Source organism: Mus musculus, chromosome 19 (genome assembly GCF_000001635.26).
Source record: "Mus musculus strain C57BL/6J chromosome 19, GRCm38.p6 C57BL/6J".
Lineage (NCBI taxonomy): Eukaryota > Metazoa > Chordata > Mammalia > Rodentia > Muridae > Mus > Mus musculus.
This window is the reverse complement of record NC_000085.6, coordinates 53,811,887-53,833,771: the sequence shown is the minus strand read 5'-3', so window position 1 is coordinate 53,833,771 and position 21,885 is coordinate 53,811,887. Positions and strand designations below refer to the sequence as shown.

Below are 21,885 nucleotides of genomic sequence, written 5' to 3'. Positions count from 1 at the left end.
ACATAGAGCCCCTGAGAAAAATGCACAAGGAACAACCTATCTATCTCCAGAATGAGGGATGGAGAACACCTGTGATCCACTGAGGCTTAAAGTTCTAGAGCTCACAGCTACACTGGGGAGAGGACTTCTCGTCTTCCTGATGTTTAGCATTATAAAGTAAAATCAGCTACTGGAATGAAGACTGTGGGGCTGGAGAGGTGGGTCAGTGGATAAGAGTGCTGGCTGCACAAACATGAGGACCTGAGTTCAGATCCCTGCACTGTGGGAAAGGTAACCCCGCTGCTATGGAGAGACAGAGACCTGGAGGATTTCAGGAGCAAACTGCCTGCTCCAGGTTCAGTGAGAGATCCTGTTTTTTTTTTTTAAATGTATAATACATATATGTGTATATGTGGGTGTATATGTATATGATATATATGTATATGATGTATATGAATGTATAAGGCTGAGATTCATTGGATAAGACACCCAACACCTTCCTCAGGTGATCTCACACTCAATAGGCCTCTATCAAATCCCCTATGGTCTCCTGTTAGGTAACCTCACACGGACACCAAGGACAGGTTAAAATATCTCTTCTCAGGCAGTTCTGAGCCAGTTCCCCACCCAGGCAATCAGAAGTATTCAGCTTAGCAACCAGAACTGTAGCTTTAGCTCAGGAGATCCATAGCACAGCAATGATTCGGAGTCTGTCAACTCCTCTTTGGAGGCCAGTTAACTTTTCTATGTTAAGGAGCACCCATATAAGAATGTCACCTCCCCTTCCATGCAAGTCACAAGGGCCTATATTCCCCCCAGCACAAGCAGGGATTGTAGAACCCGAGGAGGAAAGACCACAGTCCCAACATTAAACCTCCCGTGCCTTGCTTGCCAGAGAAGCCAACGGTGCTTCACCTCCTTATATTTAAAAAGATGCCTCCAGTCTCCTTTCACCACCATGCAGCTCACCACAAATCCCACAGAGGGACTGTGTAAGGCCTACCTGATTAGTTGACTTCATGAGGATGTAATTAGTGACCTTGCCAAAGGGCAGCCCCAGGTTAATGACGTCATTCTCCGTGCAGCTGCCCTCCGGGAGATTGCAGATGTGCACTACCCGTCCAGCGCCTTTCCTCTGTGCTGCAAACTGATGGGACAAAGAGCAGGGCTGAGTCTTCAAAGGACATCTTTCTCTAGCACCCCCCCCCCAGACATTCTGAATGGCCGTCTTCCTCCAGATAATGGGAAACAGTCATTTATAAAAACCAATGCAGAAAAAAACACACTCACAGATGCACACACAATGATAGCTTTATGCCTTCTAACTACAAAGGGATTCATATTTCCAACAAGTAGTAATATTCAGGGCTGGGGAAAATCTAAGAAATTATGTATATCCATACACAGCTAGTGGGAGTTGTGTGTTGACACCCTTTGAAAATGTTTTCTCAATATTAAAAAATAAATAAATACATATAGGTTCTGATCCCGGGAGCCTGCTTTTGGAAGACTGCCTAATAAAAATAAACACCTAAGTAAATTTAAAGGTATACCGGTGACATGATATTTACTAAATAATTTATAGGGTGGCAAAATGTTCTGGAAACAGCCTGCATGTCCAACAATTGGGGAGCACCTAGGTAAATGATGGTGCGAGTGTATAGTGGAAAACTTCACAGGCATTAGAAGGAAGCCAGTGTGTTGGTATGGATTTTTTTAAAAGACAAATTGTCAGGTGAAAAACAGGTCACCAGTTATCATACATACTATAATGTTGGTTTTTTTGGAAGGCAAAATTATATGGAAATAAGAGAAAACAAGTACTGTACATTTTTTGTTACTTATTAGCAGTGAGTGATAGGAACATAAGAGTTTTTTTGTTAATTATTAGCGGTGACTGATGGGAACAGAAGAGTAAAGTGGCCTCACTTCTACAACGTTAAATGTTTGGATTCTGTGGTTGGTTTGCAGTGAAATTTTTAAAAGATTATCAACAAGGACAGAAATGTGCAGAGCAGGTATCAACCTGTCAAGGCTGAACAGAGCAGGACAGGGAGGAAGGGCAGACATGCTGGACCTGTTAGAGATACTCCTTATATTGTTAGACTTACATTTTTTTAAAAAAATCAATTAAATGAAGAAAATATGAAAGAAAGGATTTTGGAAACTAAACATGGGTGCAGATATTCATGGCACCAACCTGTGGTTTCTGGCAATGGTTTTTCAAAACATTTTCAGCCTTGGGATCTTTTCTTCAAACAAAAACTTGCTCGGGAGCCAGATACACTCAATAAATAAAAGGGGCTGTCCTGGTCAAATTTGGGGGTTCTGAGCCCCACCAGACAGATCTGAAGGCAGATGTAAAGATCGAAGCTTGCAAGCCAGGACCTGGGTCTAACTCAAGCTGCTGGAGGAAGCCTAGCTTTGCTCAAACTTTAATCATCTGTCATCTCTCAGAGCTCAGCAATTAGGAAGCACACACCAACCCGACCCAACCTGACCCGGGAGACCTGGGAAAGCAGTCCAGTGCCACAGCCAACATTAGCACTTATCACTTTCTACTACAAAGTGAATTTCAGCATCTAATTATGGCCTGAGTCCTGCTGAGGTAACAGAAAGAGAATGTTTCAGGTCTCATCCCTAACAAGAGCTGGCACTTAGGAGTACTACCAAGAAAAGCCCTCATTTGTCTCCTCTGGGCTGAGGACAATTAGAGTCAATTATCATTTCCTTTTATGGTTCCACCTGGAATTAGAGCAGCTTCAGGGGCCGCATCTCCACTCCTCCCTCCAACAGCATCCAGAAGTCAAGCACTTTTGCAAAGGAGAACACTGATTCCTTGGCACAGAGGCACACAGACTTTCCCTACCCCAGCCCCCAGCCCCACCCAAGTGCAAGGACTCTCCACAACCTAGGAGAGTCTGAGCCAGGGCTCAAAGACTGAGCCTCTCTGTAGTGAGGGCCAATGAAAGGCCGGGATCCTCCCTCCCACTGCGGTGATCTGAGTAAAGATGGGACTGTGGAAAGCAGCCGGTTCCCTGAGTTTATTACAAGGAAGGTTGAGCCTGGGAACTCTGCCTGGTCAGCTCTAGCGCTGCACATTTCTGCCCCATGTGACATTGTTGCAGATAGCCTCAGTAACGTGTGCTTGGACTGCACTGTAGCCAGACATGCAGGGTGGCTCTGAGCAATCCCTCTCCCAGCCTGTCCAGTTGCCTAGTGACCAGGCACGACAAACAGCTTCCCTTGCATTGTGTTCACTGGCCTGAAACGATGATTTAAGAGCCTTATCTGAACCCAGCAGAATAAACAGAACACCTCCTCCTCCAGGAACAACCCCCCAAACTGCCTGTCACCTAAGACCTATTCATGGTACAGACTTTCACATCCACAGCCCTGAAATAAATTCATCGTAAGTGCTCACATTTTAAAGATTCAATCCTCGAACTCCTTACCTAACTCTAGTCAGAAATAGAAATGGATTTTTATTGACTCTTTCGGTGCTATGAGAGATTAATGTTCCTCTAGTTAATCATCTCAATTTGAACTTTCCAACCAGTGAGCCACACACAGGGTTTAGATGTCCCACGATACTGCCTTTTCCAGCCTGGAGGCTGTAGACCTCTAACGGCTGACCTCTCAGTCCATCATTTTCTAAGTGAGCCATGAGATAAAACCTTGAGAAGCGCTGTATTCATGGTTTGTTCAGGGTTGCCTCATTTCAGAGTGTGTGGTAAATCCTATACAGTCAAGTATATAATCCTAGACAGAAAGACAAAATGTTTTTCCATAAATTAAATTCTTTTGCTGATTACTTCTTTAGAAAACTCCAGCTTACATTCTTTACTATCTCTTTCGTAGATATGACATACAATTTAGACTCAAGCCATGTTTGACTCATTAAAAAAAAAAAAAGTGAAGTATTCAGTATTACTGCTCTGTACTTGAAACAACTTAAATAAACATGGCCCTATTCCCTATCAAAAGTCTTAAGGAGAAGAGAGAGGGATGGCCAGAGGGAGGGGCGAGGAGAGAGAGGGATGGCCAGAGGGAGGGGCGAGGTCCCTGAGTAGTAGAATCAAGTTTGATCTCCAAGGGCCCTGGCCACTGCCAAGTGCTTTTGATCAAGCAATAGGATGCTATATGGCAATGCCCAGAGTGGGTTTGCTAATTAGCCCTAAATGGCCTTTGGAGTTAATGATAGAGTAGACCTTCCCATATCTGCAGGCCCTCAATGAATTCTCCAAACCACAAATAATACCAAATCCTGTGTGGACCGGTTCTTCCTTCACATACAAACCTATGATCAAGCTCAATTTATAAGGTGGACATAATAAAGGATTAACAATAATTACTTATAAACCAGAACAAGCATAACAATACATCATAGTAAAAGCTACTTAAAAGTTAAGAATATCACTATTGCTCTGCAGTACGGCTTGAGGTCAGGGATGCTGATTCCCCCAGCTGTTCTTTTATTGTTAAGAACGGTTTTCGCGGCTCTGGGTTTTTTGCCTTTCTAGATGAATTTGAGAATTGGTCTTTCCATGTCTTTGAAGAATGGTGTTGGGAATTTGATGGGGATTGTGTTGACTCTGTAGAGTGCCTTTGGTAGGACGGCCATTTGTGCTATGTTAATCCTGTCAATCCACAAGCATGGGCGATCTCTCCATCTTCTGAGGTCTTCCTCCGTTTCTTTCTCGGGAGACTTGAAGTTCTTGTCATGCAGGTCTTTCACTTGTTTGGTTAGAGTTACCCCAAGATATTTTATATTATCTGTGGCTATTGTGAAGGGAGGTATTTCCCTAATTTCTTTCTCAGCCTGCTTATTATTTGTATAAAGGAAGGCTACTGGTTTATTTGAGTTAATTTTATAACCAGCCACTTTGCTGAAGTTGTTTATCAGCTGTAGAAGTTCTCTGGTAGAATTTTTGGGATCACTTATGCATACTATCATATATCATCTGCACATAGTGATACCTTGACCTCTTCTTTGCCAATTTGTATCCCCGTGGTCTCTTTTTGTTGTCTTATTGTTCTAGCTAGAACTTTGAGTGTTATATTGAATAGATATGGGGAGAGTGGGCATTTTTGTCTTTCCCCTTTGGTAGGATTGCTTCAAGTATCTCCCCATTTAATTTGATATTAGCTGTTGGTTTGCAGTAAATTGCTTTTATTATGTTTGGGTATGGGCCTTTAATTTCTGATCTCTCCAATAAAAACTGCATGGTATTGATACAGAGACAGAAGTCTTGATCAATGGAACAGAAATAAAACCACATACTTACGTACACTTGATCTTTGACAAAGAAGCCAAAGATACACAATGGAAAAAAAAAAGCATCTTCAATAAATGGTGCTGGTCTAGCTGGCAGCCTGTATGTAGGAGAATGAAAATAGATCCATATTTTGTCACCTGCACAAAACTCAAGTCCAAGTGGATCGAGGACCTCAACATAAAATCAGATACACTGAATCTAATAGAAGAGAAAGTGGGAAAGAGCCTGGAATTCATTGGCACAGGGGGAAATTTCCTAAATAGAACTCCAATGGCTCATGATCTAAGATCAAGAATTGATAAATGGGACCTTGTGAAACTGGAAAGCTTCTGTAAGGCAAAGGACATCGTTGTTAAGACAAATCGGCAACCTACACACTGGGAAAAAAAACACTAACTCCACATCTGATAGAGGGCTAATAGCCAAAATATATAAAGAACTCAAGAAGCTAACCACCAAAATACCAAACAACCCAATCAAAAAATGGGGTATAGAACTAAACAGAGTTCACAACAGAGGAATCTTGAAAGGCTGAGAAGCACTTAAAGAAATGTTCAAAGTCCTTAGTGATCAGAGAAATGCAAACCAAAATGACCCTGAGATTCCACCTTACACCAATCAGAATGGCTAAGATCAAAACCTCAGGTGACAGCACATGTTGGAGAGGATGTGGAGAAAGAGGAACACTCCTCCATTGCTGGTGGGATTGCAAACTGGTAAAACCACTCTGGAAATCAATCTGGAGATTCCTCAGAAAATTGGAAATAGTCCTACCTGAAGACCCAGCTATACCACTCTTGGTAATATACCCAAAAGATGCCCCACCATCCCACAGGGGCACGTGTTCCACTATGTTTGTGATAGCTGGAAACAACCAAGATGTCCCACAACAGAAGAATGGATACAGAAAATGTGGTTCATTTACACAATGGAATACTAGTCAGCTATTAAGAACAAGGACATCCTGAATTTTGCAGGCAAATGGATGGAACTAAAAAAATATCATTCTGAGTGAGGTAACTCAGACGCAAAGGATATGCATGGCATGTACTCACTAATAAGTGGATATTACAAAAAAAAAAAAGTACAGAATACCCAGGATATAATCCACAGAACTCAAAAAGTTTAACAAGCCAAGTAAGGATGCTTCAATCCCACTTGGGAGGGAGAATAAAGCAATCATAGGAGGTGGGGGAGGGAGGATCCTGGGTGGGAAAGGGAAGTGGGGAAGAGGGAAACATGATCAGGTATTGGGTGGGGGGGGGAAGGACTGAAGCCCTGAGGGTCAGCAGAAAGAATGGAAACAGGCAACCTTGGGAGGTAGAAGGTGGGAGAGGTGACCCTCCAGAATGTACCAGAGTCCTGGGAGGTGAGAGACTCTCAGGACTCAAAGAGAGGGACCTTGGATGAAATGCCCTACAGTGGGAAGAACTTGTAGAGTCCAACTCCAATAGAAACACAGGACATCAAGTGAAGGGATGTGGTTGCCATCCCACAGTCAAAAACTCTGACCCATAATTGTTGTCTAAAAGAACTACAGGAACAAAAATGGAGAAGACCCTGAGGAAAGGAGGTCTGGTGACAGACTCAACTTGGGATCTAGCTCAAAGGGAGGCTCCAAGGCCTGACACTATTACTGATGCTATGGTGTGCTTACAAACAGGGGCCCATCATGTCTGCCCTCTGAGAGTCCCAACAAGTAGCTGAAAGAGTCAGATGCAGATATTTGCACCCAACCAATGGACTTCTATAATGTTTTGCCATGTTCTTTTAATTGGCCTTGTTGTCACTGGGGAAGGGTCTTTTAGTGCTTTTACATTCAGTAAAATTGGAATTTGAAGACCAGACAACTCAAATCCCATCTACTGACCCATCCTCAGGATGCTGTCTCTCTGGAACTACACTTGATTTCACATGCTGAACCAACCCAAGTTCAGCCAGAGGTGTGAAGTCACCAGATATGAACACCTATGCAGTGTTTCGAGAAAGTACTTCTAAAGGGACCTGGCCGCAAATAACCGGGTGTTGATTAAACAATCTTTCTGAAGCAACTGTTTTTGTCTTGATGTTGAGTGATGGGATTTTCCTATCAAAGCCATATCTCCAAATTCTGAAAAGCAAAAGTTTAATTAGCATAGTGCTTTATTCAAAATAATCTCACAGAGGAGAAGACACTGAGACAATGGGGGAGACAGGGGACCATTTTACAGGATCAAAGCAGGAAGGGCTCTGGGGAGTCCAGGTGATTTAAGGAGTGTCTGTCAGAGAGGGTTCCATGAATAGGATTGTGTAGCCATTGCTTGGCCTGTCTGCATATGACTGACTGCTCAGTGAACAAGAGTGTACTGGGGCCATGATGAAAAATCCTCTTTGCTGGATGTTTAAAGCCCTTCCACTCTTTCTTGACAAGGCTACTTGGTAACTAAGAACAAGAATGCTTGTGGCTCTTCTGCGTTCTCCCCACGACCACTGGTATCTGTCGCGGAAGATTCTGTAAATATCTGCTGACCTATGAACCTATGAGAAAAGAGGAATATGCACCGAAAAGAAGAAACCATGGTAGAGTAAAATGGTGGGAGCAAGAGGAGCTGTCAAAATCAAGATGATATGGGTTGCTTCAAAGAAAGAAATCTCACTTCCTCCAGAGACAAGAAAGGAGAAAATGCGTGTAACAACAAAAATATTTAAAGAATAAAGAAAACCATTAAAGGAGGTTATTCAGTCAGTTGCAGAGATTTACACCCAACCAATGGACAGAAGCTAGTGACCCCTGTGGTTGAATTAGGGAAAAGCTGGAAGAAACTGAGGAGGAGGGTAACCCCATAAGAAGACCAGCAGTCTCAACTAACTTGGGCCCCTGAGATCTCTCAGACACTGAGCCACAACCAGGCAGCACACACCAGCTGGTATGAGACACCCAACACATATATACAGCCGAGGACTCCCAGGTCTGGCCTCAGTCAGAGAAGACGCACCTAACCCTCAGAGACTTGGGGCCCCAGGGACTGGGGAGGTCTGGTGGGGAGGGGGTTAGGGGGTGGGGACATCCTCGTGGAGATGGGACGGGGAGTGGGGAGAAGGTATGGGATGTGGAACAGTCAGAGGGTGGACCGATACGGGGATAAAATCTGGAGTGTTTAAAAAAGGATTAAATAATGAATCATTTTTACGTTCCCATTTAATATTCTCAGACCTCAGTTGACCTTAAGTAGCAGGAACCGCTCAAAGTCAGACCGAGGACAAGGGGGACCACTGCATTATGGGTATCAGGAACTGCATTATGGGTATCAGGAACTGCGCAAAGTCAAACTGAGGATAAGGCAACCACTGCATTATGGGTATCAGGAACTGCGCAAAGTCAAACTGAGGATAAGGCAACCACTGCATTATGGGTAGCAGGAACTGCGCAAGATCCACCGAAGGTAGGGAAACCTGGGTCTTTCCACCCCGTGTGGCCAGTGTACGGGTGAATGAATGGCGCGTCCCTAGGCTCCCTGTAATCAGCTGTTTAGTCATTCCTGTTTACAGCCCAGTTCACTTTTTGGCATGATGCTGTTGCTGATGTCTTCCTCACGGTGTCGCAGATACGGCTGTGCTCTAAGAGTGACAGCTGCCGTGGTGTCAGAAAAGGCTGAGATGATACATTCAGATGCACTGAAGACACACGTTTCCAGAGCCTCTCTAGAGGATATTTTTATGCCTAGAACATGCTTAATTGAAACCAGGCACCAGGAGCAAGATAGTGGGAGAACCTATATCTATACCCCTGCAACTCGCTGTGAGCCACTTACTGGGTTTTCCTAGGACCGAGTTTGCTTGTCTATAAATCCAGGAGAATAAAATTGACTGCACAGACTTACTGAGAAGATGAAATGGCACGCCGCACATTATGTACTTTGCTATAATGCCCGACCTAAATGAACGTTTGTCTCCTCACTTGCTCCTGCTATGGAAGGATGATCTTAGATTGAGAAAAGATAAATATTGCTGGAATGATATGAGAGAATATCTATATTCTTAGGAAATCGAAATGAACGGTGTCTTCAAGATATTCTTAAATGATAACTCAGGGAAGAAAATGGCCACCAGACAGACAGAGACAGACAGACTGTGAGACACAGAAAAGAAGTGTGAGATAAATGGCCAGAGAGAAAGATATAGTTAAGTCCTGGCCATACAAGAGTCCCTCATGGCTTTTTTTTTTTTTTTTTTTGTTAGTTTGAAATATATTAAAAAGCATCAAACTTTTAAGAGGAGTTCTGTAGTAGAAACAGACGGATCTTAGGGAAATGCTTGTCTCTCACTAGCCTGAGTTTTGTCTGTGAGGTGCCGATGGGCTCAGTTCACACCCACCTCTAAGCTCTGCTGCTGAGCTCCTAGGAGACACACATGTGACAGGTGCTCTTGAGACTTTCCAGCCCAAGGTCAGATCCCTAAAAGAGCTAAGGTGTCAGGGCTGTAACCGAAGCCCTAATTACCAAGCTCAAAGGACAATCACCCTTTCCCAGCTAGGGGAGGCCTTAACCTCAGATGCCCCGTGTGGGATCAGTGGCTCAGGCTGTGTATTCTAGCGTGCTGGGGCTACTCCTTTGCCTAATGGTTCTTAGGCTGGATCCCAGACTTCTCAGCTTACCCACAAGTCTTTTATAGCTGGGTGGAAACGTGAAAAGAGCAAACAGACTCGTCTCTGAAGGTTCTGAGACCTTTCAGTGCCCTTTGGTGCAGGTAGAAACAGGCTCTGGGTCTGAGCACAAAGAGATTCTTTTCAAATACCTCAGAAATATACTAAGGACGTGGCTCAGGGCAGCAGGCCTTTAGGTAAGAGGAGTCTCTAGAAGTGTTTCCTGCAGCTACAGACACCTTCAGTAAACAGTTTTGGGGCTCCAACTGGATGTCTGTGGGCGTCCTCATCTCATATGGCAGAGTGTCTGGGAATCTGCCAGTTGTGTGTGTGCTAAGGGCACATAATGAGAGAGAGAGAGAGGTCAAATGTTTATTCTTCACAATGGTGAATCTGAACAGAACATGCAGATAGAACCAAGTGTGGACTCCAGCGCTATGTATCTTGAATTAACGTAGAGGGTGGACACAGATGGTGTTTGTATCAATTTTCTCAAACAGTTTATCGAGCATACTAGGTTTAACTTAAGAGTAAATCACTTCTACCTGTGCCAAGCATTTGTGTGTGGCTATTAAGTTGCTGCTGTTCTGAGCTACTTTATCACCGTAAACTTTAGAATCATAGAATGTTAAAACTGGAGGCCTGGCTGAGTGTGGTATCACAGGCTTTTAAGCCCAGCACTCAGGTGGCAGAGGCAGGTGGATCTTTCCGGTCTATATAGTGAATTCCAGGCCAGCCAAAGCTACGTAGTGAGACCCTATCTCAGAAAGAAAATAAGACAAGGCTGAAGAAATTGCTTAGTGGTTCAGAGCCCAGGCCATTCCTGCAGAGAACCTGGTTCAGTTCCCAGCATCAGTATGGCAGCTCACAGCTGTCTGCTGTTACAGGGGATCCAACTTTTCCTGGCCTCATGTGGTCACTGGGTATGCATGTGGTACACAATTACACGTGCAGGAAAGAAAAATGCCCATACACCTGAAAAAGGGAAACAAGTCAAATATAGATTTTTTTTAAAGAAGAAAATAAAGATGGTAAAATATAATGTGTACCATGATCTGACATTTAAAGTACCTTTTCTTGTTGAACATTCTGCAGATATAAGTTGTAGCAAATTTAGGTTGCCATCAGTTTTCTCTACAAAGTAGGATATATGTATGTATGTATATATATATATATATATATATATATATATATATATGCATATATATATCATATATATGTGTGTGTGTGTTAGAATTCTTTCTACATCATGGTGTATTACTTTATCCATCAGTTTTCCCTACAAAGTAGGATATATGTATGTATATATATGCATATATATATCATATATATGTGTATGTGTGTGTGTGTTAGAATTCTTTCTACATCATGGTATATTACTTTTGTAATAAGAAAAAAATATTGAAGATTTATTAAAAGGAAAATTGAAGATTCAGAAAATAAAGCCCACTCAGTTCTCCTGTCTTTTTTCTATCAGTCTTTGAAAATGCAGGCTGGTGGCCTGGGCTGAGAGGACAGGAGCAATGACAGAGCTAGGATAGAAACAGGAAGGCGACAGTTAGTGTGGGCCACACAGATCCTCATGCGCAGAGATGTAAGGGGACAGCCATGCTCTGAGCCATGGATTCAGAAGGGCTGACAGGACAGATAAACGTTCAAGAAACGCTGGCAGTCTGAGCGACAACCCACGCCTGTGGCCGTCTGCAAACTGCTTTCCTCAGCCTCAGTTTCCTGATTTATGGGCGCTGGGATAGAGGGTGTTGGTAAGAAAGCAAAATTAAAATGATGTCTACAACTGTGAACCCTACAGGATGGCCTTACAGCTACACCCAGAGAAAATATGTCTTCAGCGGGTGTGAGAAGCCAGTTTACAGCCCGAGGAGTCTGGACGGCCCTTGTAGAAACCTGATTACTCTGTTTATGACGACTCAGACAGCCAAGGAGAAGCCATGGCTCTGTCAAATAGCTCAGCCTAAGTGAAAAGCAACACCCATCCCTGGAGACCCTGAAGAGAGAGAGTGACAGGGGCTGGGGACACACAAATCACAGGCCACTAGCAAACATAGTGTGCAACTGTCTCTCCAAGGCCCCATCTCTATCAAAATAAACATGGGAAAGAGAGACTCAAGCGGAGCCAAGGCCAGTTCAGATTTAGCCCAGCTGCTGCTGCAGCAGCCGGCTTCTGTGGCAGTTTTAGATTTTGTGGCACTTTGGGTATGTTTTGCACTCTCCCTCCTCCAGCCCCTGTGTTGCTTTGTCCTCCTGCGTAGAAAGGGAGCTTTCAGAGTAGCAATGGGTTTTTGCTGGTGGTGGTCCACAAACAATAGTGCTCCCGCTGGGACAGAGTCTTGGTTACTGGTCTTGCTCAACAGAGTATGTTCCTGGAAAGACTTGCGTCAATGGACTCAGAAAGAAAAGACCCCGGTACAAGCCCAAGGCATGACTTCAGAGAGAAATGCGTCATAGCCCATTGTCTTTGGAGGTCTCTGTCAGCAGGGGGCAGAAGTCCATGACTGCTCTGAGGGGCTGCCCGGAGCCTTCACAGAGCCTGTGAAATAGTTTTCAATGGCAGCTCAGCTCCTCCGCAGGTTCAGCTCCTCAGCAGGCTCACCTTGTCTTCTAGTGTCAGCATTTTTACATTTCAGGTTTCCCAGAGAGAGAAACTGCCTGCCTTCGATTCCCCTCGTCAGAACAGGCCAACTGGTCTCCAGAACTAGACAGAAGAACTCCACTGAATAATAGCACACTGGTAATGTTGGACCTGGTGGGAGTCCCTGACCCCCCACGTATCCTCGAGGAGGTTCACGTGGCCAGCATGACGTCATAAAGCTTGCAATGATACAACCAGTCAAATGAAGCTTCTCCCCTCCCGTGGGATCTGCAAGAAGCACTCGGGATGCCTGTGTCCATCTTAGGAGCTGTGCTTCAGTGCAGAAGAACCCGAGGGTCCCGCAGTCCTGGAATCTTTCCCTTGTTCTATGGCTGCCCACGGCTAGGTAGGTCCCTGTCACATCTAACGTTGGCTCACTCTTCCTCCTCCTCTCCTCCTCTTCCTCCTCCTCCTGAGGAGCTTAGGGGTGAAGTGTAGGAAGAAAGAAGAGAAATTTACTAAGGCAAAGAGTCATTGTAAGGAGAAGACCTCTGAGAACCTGGAGGCAGAGCTCTGTGGCTCTAGGGCACGGTGTGGGGCTCCCAGATCCAGGTTGCTTCAACCTTAAACCACCTCCATTTTCCAGCACTGTTACCTCAGGAGAGGTACCAAGTCTCTCTTGGCCCCAGTTTCTCAACTATACAATAAGGTAATAATAGTACCTATGTATGGGGCTGTCTGGAAGACTAAATGAGCCCATATGTTGTAGAAAGGTAAACACAACAGACATGTTAGCTATAGTCTGTGGCATCTGGGATCTCCATGTCCTACCAGCTGTCTATGTAGAAGCATAGTGTTGTATAAGCTTCCCACCTCTAGCCATTTAGGAGAAGTGGTCCTCAGAGATTCGTTTGAGTTAGCACAGAATGTCAGAGCCATCACCCCTGCTCTTCATCACATGGCTAGAGTTTGCCTGGCTTGTACGGGGCCTCCATGGGAACCTCAGGTCACCCAAAGAGAAGCAGATACGACAAGCAGACCAGTATAAGGACAACGTTGGCACAGAAGCCTGGGCAGAGTCACAGCTAGCACACAGTGGTAGAAAGATTTATTACCCAGTAACAACCGTCGTTAGTTCCGTGGGTCGTAACTAGTTAGGACCGTGTGCAAAGCGTTGTCACAGACATCATCCGTGTAGGTGATAGACACTCGGTGGTCTATCACAAGCTGTGGGATGGCCTCATCCTCTGGCCTGGGCACCAGGCTAGGAGGCCATGTGTAACATGGCAAGATGTAAGGCATAGTACAAAGAGGTTACAACTCATCTGAAAACCTAGAATTTCTCCTACCTCTCAAACTCATCATGTGGAAAGTTACTATCCATATGTCCGTCCATAAAGGAATGGGGTTTTAGAGAAGTCAAATGACCCATCTGTGACCCACACAGCTCTCAGCTCCAGCACTCAGACCTGAATTTAGATCTCTGATTCCAAGGCCACAGGCTCAGTGGTCAACGCTGGAGGGCAGAAATGATGTGTGGGACAAACTCAGAACTGCCCTGCCCGTGGCTCTCACAGCCTTTTCTAATTGCCCCCAAAGGGGCTCAAGTGATACCAGCTCTCATTTTACACCCAAAGCTCAAGGAGACATCAGGGTGAAGGCTCTGACCCCAGACTGCTTGTCACCCAGGCCAGCCTCCTCCCAGCCTAGATAAGAGTACATGGTAGAAACCACAAAACTAACTTTAACTGAAATATGAACTTCCAGATAAGCACTCTTTCCTACTCAGCACCATGGATATACAGACATGGAGAGGGCAGCACGTGGAGACCTTCCCAGCAGAGCGTGTGAGAGGAGAGGGGAAGGAGGCCACAGCTGAGCCGCTCACCAGGCGTCTCTGACAGGGCTCGACCAGGGGCATTTGTTTTGATGGCAGGCGTGAGGGCAATAACAAAAAAAAAAAACATGAGAAGCTGAGAGAGGATGTCAGAACTACAGAAAAAGGAAGCCGAACCCTTAGGTCTTTCAAGTATTAAAGTGCTTATCACAGAGAAAATGAATGAAGGACAGAAAATGAGACCCAGTGCCACATCCAGGGAGATGTCTCAGCTAGCAACACTGTGGTGACAACCCAAGGTTGGTCCTTGGAATACACACAAAAAGCTGGTGTGGCAGCCTGCATCTGCCTCCTAGCTCTCTTCAGTCAGGAAGGGAGGTAGAGACAGGAGATGACTGAAGCTCACAGGCTAGCTAGCCCAGAGTGCACGGCAGCAGAAACAAGGGAGGGAGAAGGTGAGCACTGACTCCCAGAAGCTGGCCTCTGGACACACACATAATTCCAGCCGCACCCCTCGCCCTTCACACACAGTTAACTAACCCAGTCAGGATCCCGGGGATACTTGTCACTTTCATTCTTTGGTTCTAGTTTTAGAATCACACTCTCAGCCAAAGGGCTCCATGGCAATAAAATATTAAAAATTATTTTAAGGGCTAAAGAGATGGATGGCCCCGTGGCTAAGAGCACTTCTGGCTCTTCCAGAGGACCTGGGTTTGGTTCCCAGCACTGATAGCAGGCAGCTCACCTGATGCCTCCTGCTGGCCTCTGTGGGCGCTTCTCACGCACATGTCTTACACTGGCACAGACAGACATATACATAAAGAGTTTGAGATAGGACATGCTAAGACAGGGTTTCACTGTGCAGCTCTAGCTGACTTGGAGCTCACTGTGTAGATCAGGCTAGCTTTGCACTCATAGGGACAGGCCTGCTGTAGGGTCCCAAATGCTAGGATTAAAGGTGTGCACGACCACACAAAGCAATACTTTTTTTAATTAAGAACTTTAAAAATATAACAGCATGTGGCTCCCCCACTCCAGCACTGTGAAATGCTAGATAGTAAGTATCTTTGATTTTAGGATCTTATTGCAGAAAGCTCAACACTTATCATGGTATAATTCCAGCATTCGGGAGGCTCAGGCAGAACTGACATGAGGTTGAGGCCAACTTAGATTACACAGTAAGTACCAGGCCAAGCGGGGTCACACAGAGAGACCTCTCGCAACAGACAGACAGTAGTAAAGGAACACTGAGCATCTCTTCTGTATTTCAGTCCTAGTAAGATAGATAAAGCACCCCCTGGCCTCTGTCTAGGGATACTATTTGAACGACCCAACGGCCCAGCTTCAACCCAACCTTCTCTGCATCCATCTCTCGGCAGAGGTGTAGATGATGTGAACACTTTGGGGACAATGAGGAAAACGGAGGCAAAAGCTTTCGTACTCACACTTGTCCCAGAGGAAGCTGAAGGAAACACGGGGTTTGACTGAGCAAAGGCCCTCGTTGGAATGGCTGCATATGATGTTCCAAGATTTGAGGTATAATCTGAATGATGAACAATAACAGGTTAAAAAAAAAAAAACAAGAAGAAAAAGAAGAACAACCTAGTCACAAACCTGACCTTCAAAATTCATGACTTGGGGAGGTGGCTTGACTGACTGGTCGATGCTTGCCTTGCAAGCCTGAGGACCTGAATTCAGTCTGGAGAACTCACAGGAAGTAGCAGGTGTGGTAGCACTTGCTTGCAATTCCAGTGTTGGGGAGTCAGGGATAGGAGTACCTCTGAGGCTCACTGGTCAGTCGCCCTAGCCCAACCCATGAGCTGGGGACCAACCCAACAAGAGGCCGTGTCTCAACATGTACACGCATGCACACATGCACACACACACACACACACACACACACACACACACAGATGCATTTGTGCACATTCACACAGACACATGCATGCACACATGCACACACACACAGGATTCAGACACGTGGGACAAGAACACTGTATATTTTTTCTCGCTATAATTTTTAGTGTTTGTATGATTGTGCCTTGTGCTCACTGTAACCAGCACAGGGAGGGTCTAAAACACCCCAGAGAACTTTGTCGGTGTTGGGACCTGCTGCCTGCATGCGCTCAGGAGGCTCCTATCAGGAGAGAACTGGTCTCCGAGGTAGAACATAAACCTGAGGCCTGCATTCTGCTCCCAGCTGCCATCTGAGGGCCCCCTCCACTCACCCTCGTTTCCAGTGGGGTTATAAACAGCTGTGCTGTTAGCAGAGGCAGACAGTGTCCCCTCTCCTGAAGCACGTATACTCCGGAGGCCAGCACTAGAGGAGAGGGAGAGGAAAGGGAGGGATTTAGTGTCTTCAAGAAATCAAATAAAAAGATTATATGACCTCCAAAGCCTGCCCCTATATGTCCTTCATCCCAAAAGTTGAACAGGTCCTCAAAAAAAAAAAAAAAAAAAAAAAAAAAGTGTGTTTCTGCTCACAGCAGTCTTGGTCACCGTGGCAGAAAGCAGAAAGTACTCAAGTGTTCGTCAGCAGATGAGCAGGTATGCTATACGTACACTTAGATACATAAGAAAGTGAATATTCTGTTTCTATACTGTGATGTAGGTAAGTCATCTAAATATGATAAGTTTAAAAAAAAAAAAACAGACATGAAAGACCATATAGTACAGGATTCCATTTCTGTAAGATGTCTGTAGAAAGGCAAACCCGGAAGCAGATAGGACCACTCCCTGGGGGCTGATGGTAGGGAGGGCTGGGTATGTGAGTGAGACCAGCCTAGTGGTGAGTGTACTAAACGCTGCTCAATTGTGAGCTTTAAGATAGTTAACGTAATGAGCTTTACCACAAGAACAGGGAGGCCTATATAAGAATTCTTTTAATTGTGGTGAGGCCTTACGACATGAAATGCACCGTTAACCATGTTTAAGGGCACAGCTCCGTGGCACTGAACACAGTCATGCTCACCTACAATGGTCACTCCCAGCCAGCCACAGAGCCCTGTGCCCATGAAACACCCACTCTCCGTTCTTCACCAATCCCGGCCTGTTTAGTTTCCAAAACACCTCGCTAGAGTGGAATTCTACAGCTCAAAATTACGTCAGAATTTCCTTCCTTTTTAGGACCACGTAGCATTGCAGAGTGTGGATAGCCACATTTAGTCTTTCTGCCCTCGTTAGTTGGCCTCCCAGCCGCTGTCACTCTTAAGCTGTTGTGAACAATCAGCTAGGCTGTGCAGCTTTCTGTTCTACGCCCTTGGGCCAGCCAGGCTGTTCCCCACTGATCTCTAACGTAGGCCTTTCCCAGAATCTATTCTCCGCATGGCAACCAGCATCTTGTTTGGAGGTTTGGGGCATCACTCCTTCCTTTAAGTGCCCACCAGCTCCAGTCATATCTACAGCAACAACAAGAAGTCTTCACAACAGCCCAGGGATCAGACCTGGGACTCTAAACTTCCCTGCCTCTGTGTGTGTGTGTGTGTGTGTGTGTGTGTGCTGGTCAGAGTTGATACTGCCCTGTACCTGTACCTCTAGTCCACAACAGCTGTAGGGCCTTCAAACCTCTAAAACCAGTTCTGTCTGGTAGGAATGTGCTTGCCTCATACAGCCACCCCTGCCGAGGTGACCTCAGTAAGGTTTTGCCCAGATGTCCCGTTTGCCGTGCAATGTGCCCAAGAGCCATGTGCACATGCACAGCCCCCTCCCCCAAATGTGGCCTTCCGGTTGCCCCAAGAGTTGAGCTCATGTTCTCCCAATTAAGTGGAAGCTTCTGGTGGCGGGGGATTTCTTCCCCTGCTTGGCTCTCTGCAGTTTTCCTGTGCCCCACCCAGCACATCTCAGTGAACACCCGCAGAGCACCCACGGAACTATCCAGACAGCGCTTACCTTTCTGAGAAGAGCAGGCATTTCTGGGCATGCAGCTTCCCTTTCACATGTAGCTCCCAGTCCTATAAGACCAGAGAAAGGACCAGAGTTGAACTGAGTCCACGGGGAGGCAGAGGGTGAAGGCAGTTACCACCAGCCAGGCAGGGAGCTCAGAGCACCCTGAGGCTGGACCATAAGGACACCTCGTCTCCATTTCCGCCCCCCCCCCCATGCCTCCTTATTCTAGGTGCTGCTACCCAAGTACCAGTCTTGTTAACTCCTTATACTTGCATACCCTGTATCCATCTTGGATGGCCACCCCAGACTTGAAAGCAGTTTCCCCTTGTCTCCTGTCCATAGACCTGTAACCCATCTTTGGCCACATGCAATCCCTCTACCTGCTATTCTCTGGTCTATGGTGTAGTGAGTTATAAAGCCTCAGAAAAGACTGCGAGACAGAAACCTCCAGCACCACTAGTATCACTGTCCTCACTGTGTGGAAAGGTCTCACTCAAATCACAGAGACACCTCTGGGAGACATGACCTGGGCAGCGTGAACGATACCCGTGCTGTGTGACTCCCACAAAGGAGGAACTGAGTCCAAGATCAGCCAGAACTAAATGAGACCCATTCTCCAAACACAATTAAGCAACAAGAAAGCCCAACCTCAGTGTCTACCTCCTACAGTCACGAGTATAGCACATGGGAAGAGTTTAATGTCTGCTAGCTGTACCTATGTTTTACTATGGCTTTGAATATTTCTCTGTATCATCAGTAAACCTTGGCGCAAACATTCTTCCAGGCAAGTTCTGTTCACAGCAATGCAAAGCACTTTACCAATGGAAGGCGTGGGAGTCTCTCCATCCGCTCGGCAAATTTTGAGTCCTCTTTAATGGTTTGTCTAGGTCTGGTCTAAGAATTGATCTTTTGTCCTTGGCCCAAAATTCTACTTTTCCCTTTTTCAAACTTAGTACAACAGATATATCTTGAAGGAACCGAAGCTTCTAGAAAGCCCAAAGGAGAAAAAGATCCTCAAAGGGAAAGAGGAAACCACTGCTTTTTCCATCTATCTCGAGGAAGACATCCTCTACCTTAGAGCAGTGAAAGGATGGGATGTAATTCTAAAACTCCTTAGGGTCTACGGCCTACGATTCTCATAAAGGGCACTGATGAGTTTAGTGCCATAGTCCTCAAAGGGACTTCTCTTAGATGCCGCTAGAGTCTGTGCTTGGGTCCCAGCCCTTCTTGGGTAACTCACCTTCAAGTCAAACACCTTCTTGTCACAGATGCTGCAGATATGTGGTAGGTGGAGTGGAGCCAAGCCTCGGAAATCGTTCAGTTGATGACCCTGCAGGGGCCTCACGGACAGCACAGCCTGTCCCTCCTTTGTCCTTCGGCAAGAGCAGCCGAATCCCTGCTTGCTGTTGTTAAGCCGAGACCCAAAGGCAGGAGGGGCCCTGTCTGAGGTAGGCTCTTCAGGGTCATAGAGCTCATAAGGCTGGCTGGCAGGTGGAGCCCACAAACTGGGTCCCGCTGTAATATCGGGCTTGTTTTGGCCTGAGAATCCAGGGGGCCTCTCCCACTGGCTGTTGGTGCCTTGCAACAGCCCACCAACGTCTCCCTTCATGCTCCCAGTCTGATCAGCTGGAAATCCACCTGCTATGTGTGGCCCTTGGGCATTGGGTCCATAGAAGTCTTTAGAAAAGGCAGGTTGGCCATCCTGCCCTGTGTGGCTATAGTGCCCTTCATAGGTCATACTGCCTGATGCTGTGGCTGAGGCCGAGGCTGGCAAGAAGCCTGGCTGGCCCTCCGTTTCAGAACCATACGCTTGGCCGGAGTTGGCTTTGCCATAGTCATAGAACCCTGTAGTAGCCGGTGTAGGCCCAGCCTTCCCAAGGCTAAGGATGACAGCTGGCTGGGCAGGGGTCTGAGGTACCACTCCACTGAAGGTATGAACTACCATAGCATTGGGGGGCTGGCTGGGGAGGCTCACAGAAGGCCCTGGGCCTCCTGTCTGGCTTGGGGGCGAAAAGGCGATTGCGGTTGAGGGGAAGTGAGCGCTGGGAACCGAGGCAGCATGCTGGGACACCCCAGTAGGGCCATGTGCGGTGCCGAGCACAGACGGATGCCGGAGCTGGTTGAAGAGAGGCTGGGACATGGCCACTTTGGAGAGGACTTGGTTCAGAACCGTGGCCGCTGCAGTGTTGTTGGTGACTGCGGTCTGTGCCATCTTCAGCCGATGGAGGGTGAGCTGAGCCTGTATCTGGGCCAGCTGGACGCTGGCTGGCGACGTGAGCAGAGGGTTCTGGTTATTGACCGAGAAGGGGCTCTTATCCAGGAGCTTGGCAGCACTGCAGGGAGACAAAAGGTCCACATGCATTGCTGGTCCTCAGTGAGTGGCAGGGGACCACATTTGCTTCTCAGTGGCCCCTTTCCCCATGTCAACAAGACCCTGCCTCATAGGTCTACATACAAGTGCTCACACATTAATACATGTCCAATAGAGAAGGCCAGGCAGGACTCCCAGTGGAGGGATAAGGACACCAAATCACCCACAAAACCTTCCACCCAAAATGTGTCCTGCCTACAAAAGCTACAGGAACAGAGAAGGAGCAGAGACTGAGGGGATGGCCAACCAGTGACAGGCCCAACTTGAAATCTGTTCCATGGGCAAGCACACAATCCCCGACACTGTTAATGATGCTCTGTTACTCTTGCAGACAGGAGCCTAGCATGGCTGTCCTCTGAGAGGCGCCACCCAGTTGTTGACCAAGACAGATGCAAGAATACACAGCCAAAGATTAGATGAAGCTCAGGGAGTCTTGTGAAAGAGTTGGGGGAAGGATTGGGAGTCTGAGAAGGGATAGGAACTCCACAAGAAGACCAAGAGAGTCAACTAACCTGGGCCCTTGGAGGCCAGAGATTGAACCACCAACCAAAGAGCGTACAAGGGCTAGACCTAGCACCCAACTCCCCAAGTATGTAGCAGATGTATAGCTTGGTTTTCATGGGGTCCCTCAACAGCTGAAGCAGAGGCTGACCCTGAATCTATTGCCTGCTTGTGGATCCTATTCCCCTAACTAACTGTCCTGCCTGGCTTCAGTGGGAGAGGATGTACCTAGTACATCCTTAGTACAGTAACTTGAGGTACCAGGGTGGGTTAGTATCCAGAGATGTGAGGGCAGGACTGGGAGGAGATGAAGGGGCTGCAACTAGGATATAAAGTGAATAAATAAATAAATAAATAAATAAATAAATAAATAGAAGAGAAAAGGCCATGTGACAGAAGCTCACTCTCCCTGGTAATTAAAGGAACCGTTACCAACGAACACTTGACTAGCACAACCTCCAAAATGAAAACCAGATTCCATGATGGGGAGATAAGGTAAGAAAACCCAAAATGCCAGCCAGGTGTGGTGGCTCAAAGTGAGATCCTGTCTCAGAAGGGCAGCAAAGAAAGGACATAGAGTGAGTTACAGTTTATACTAAAGCTTTGATAGCTTATATTTTTGATAAGGGTGGTTTGGAAAACACAATCTTTACTGTCATAGTCTTTGACTCAATAATTAAATTGTGCAAATGTATACAAAGGCAAAACTTGATAGCTGAAAATGTTCCTATGACAGTAACAGCTGAGAATAATAAAATCCAGCAAGAGGGAGACAGATACATAAGTAACTGTTTTTCTACTATTGTTTAAATGTATACATGT

At 46.2% G+C, this 21,885-nt stretch overlaps 1 protein-coding gene and 1 long non-coding RNA gene across 5 annotated transcripts in view; one reads left to right on the top strand and one right to left on the bottom strand.

Moving 5' to 3' along the window:
* The window catches only part of Rbm20 (RNA binding motif protein 20), a 206,095-nt gene that overhangs the window by 33,312 nt on the left and 150,898 nt on the right, over positions 1–21,885 (bottom strand). For all 4 annotated transcript variants that reach the window (XM_011247371.1, NM_001170847.1, XM_011247372.2 and 1 more), the window contains exons 2-6: positions 19,432–20,524; positions 18,195–18,256; positions 16,535–16,626; positions 15,752–15,849; positions 983–1,126 (exon numbers count right to left, since the gene is read on the bottom strand). In XM_011247371.1, the coding sequence (XP_011245673.1) occupies positions 983–1,126; positions 15,752–15,849; positions 16,535–16,626; positions 18,195–18,256; positions 19,432–20,524 (1,489 nt within the window). The remainder of the gene's footprint in view (positions 1–982; positions 1,127–15,751; positions 15,850–16,534; positions 16,627–18,194; positions 18,257–19,431; positions 20,525–21,885) is intronic.
* On the top strand, positions 8,560–14,520 carry Gm16299. Its single transcript, XR_877919.3, has 2 exons — positions 8,560–8,680; positions 11,690–14,520. It is a non-coding gene; the product is annotated as a predicted gene 16299 (long non-coding RNA).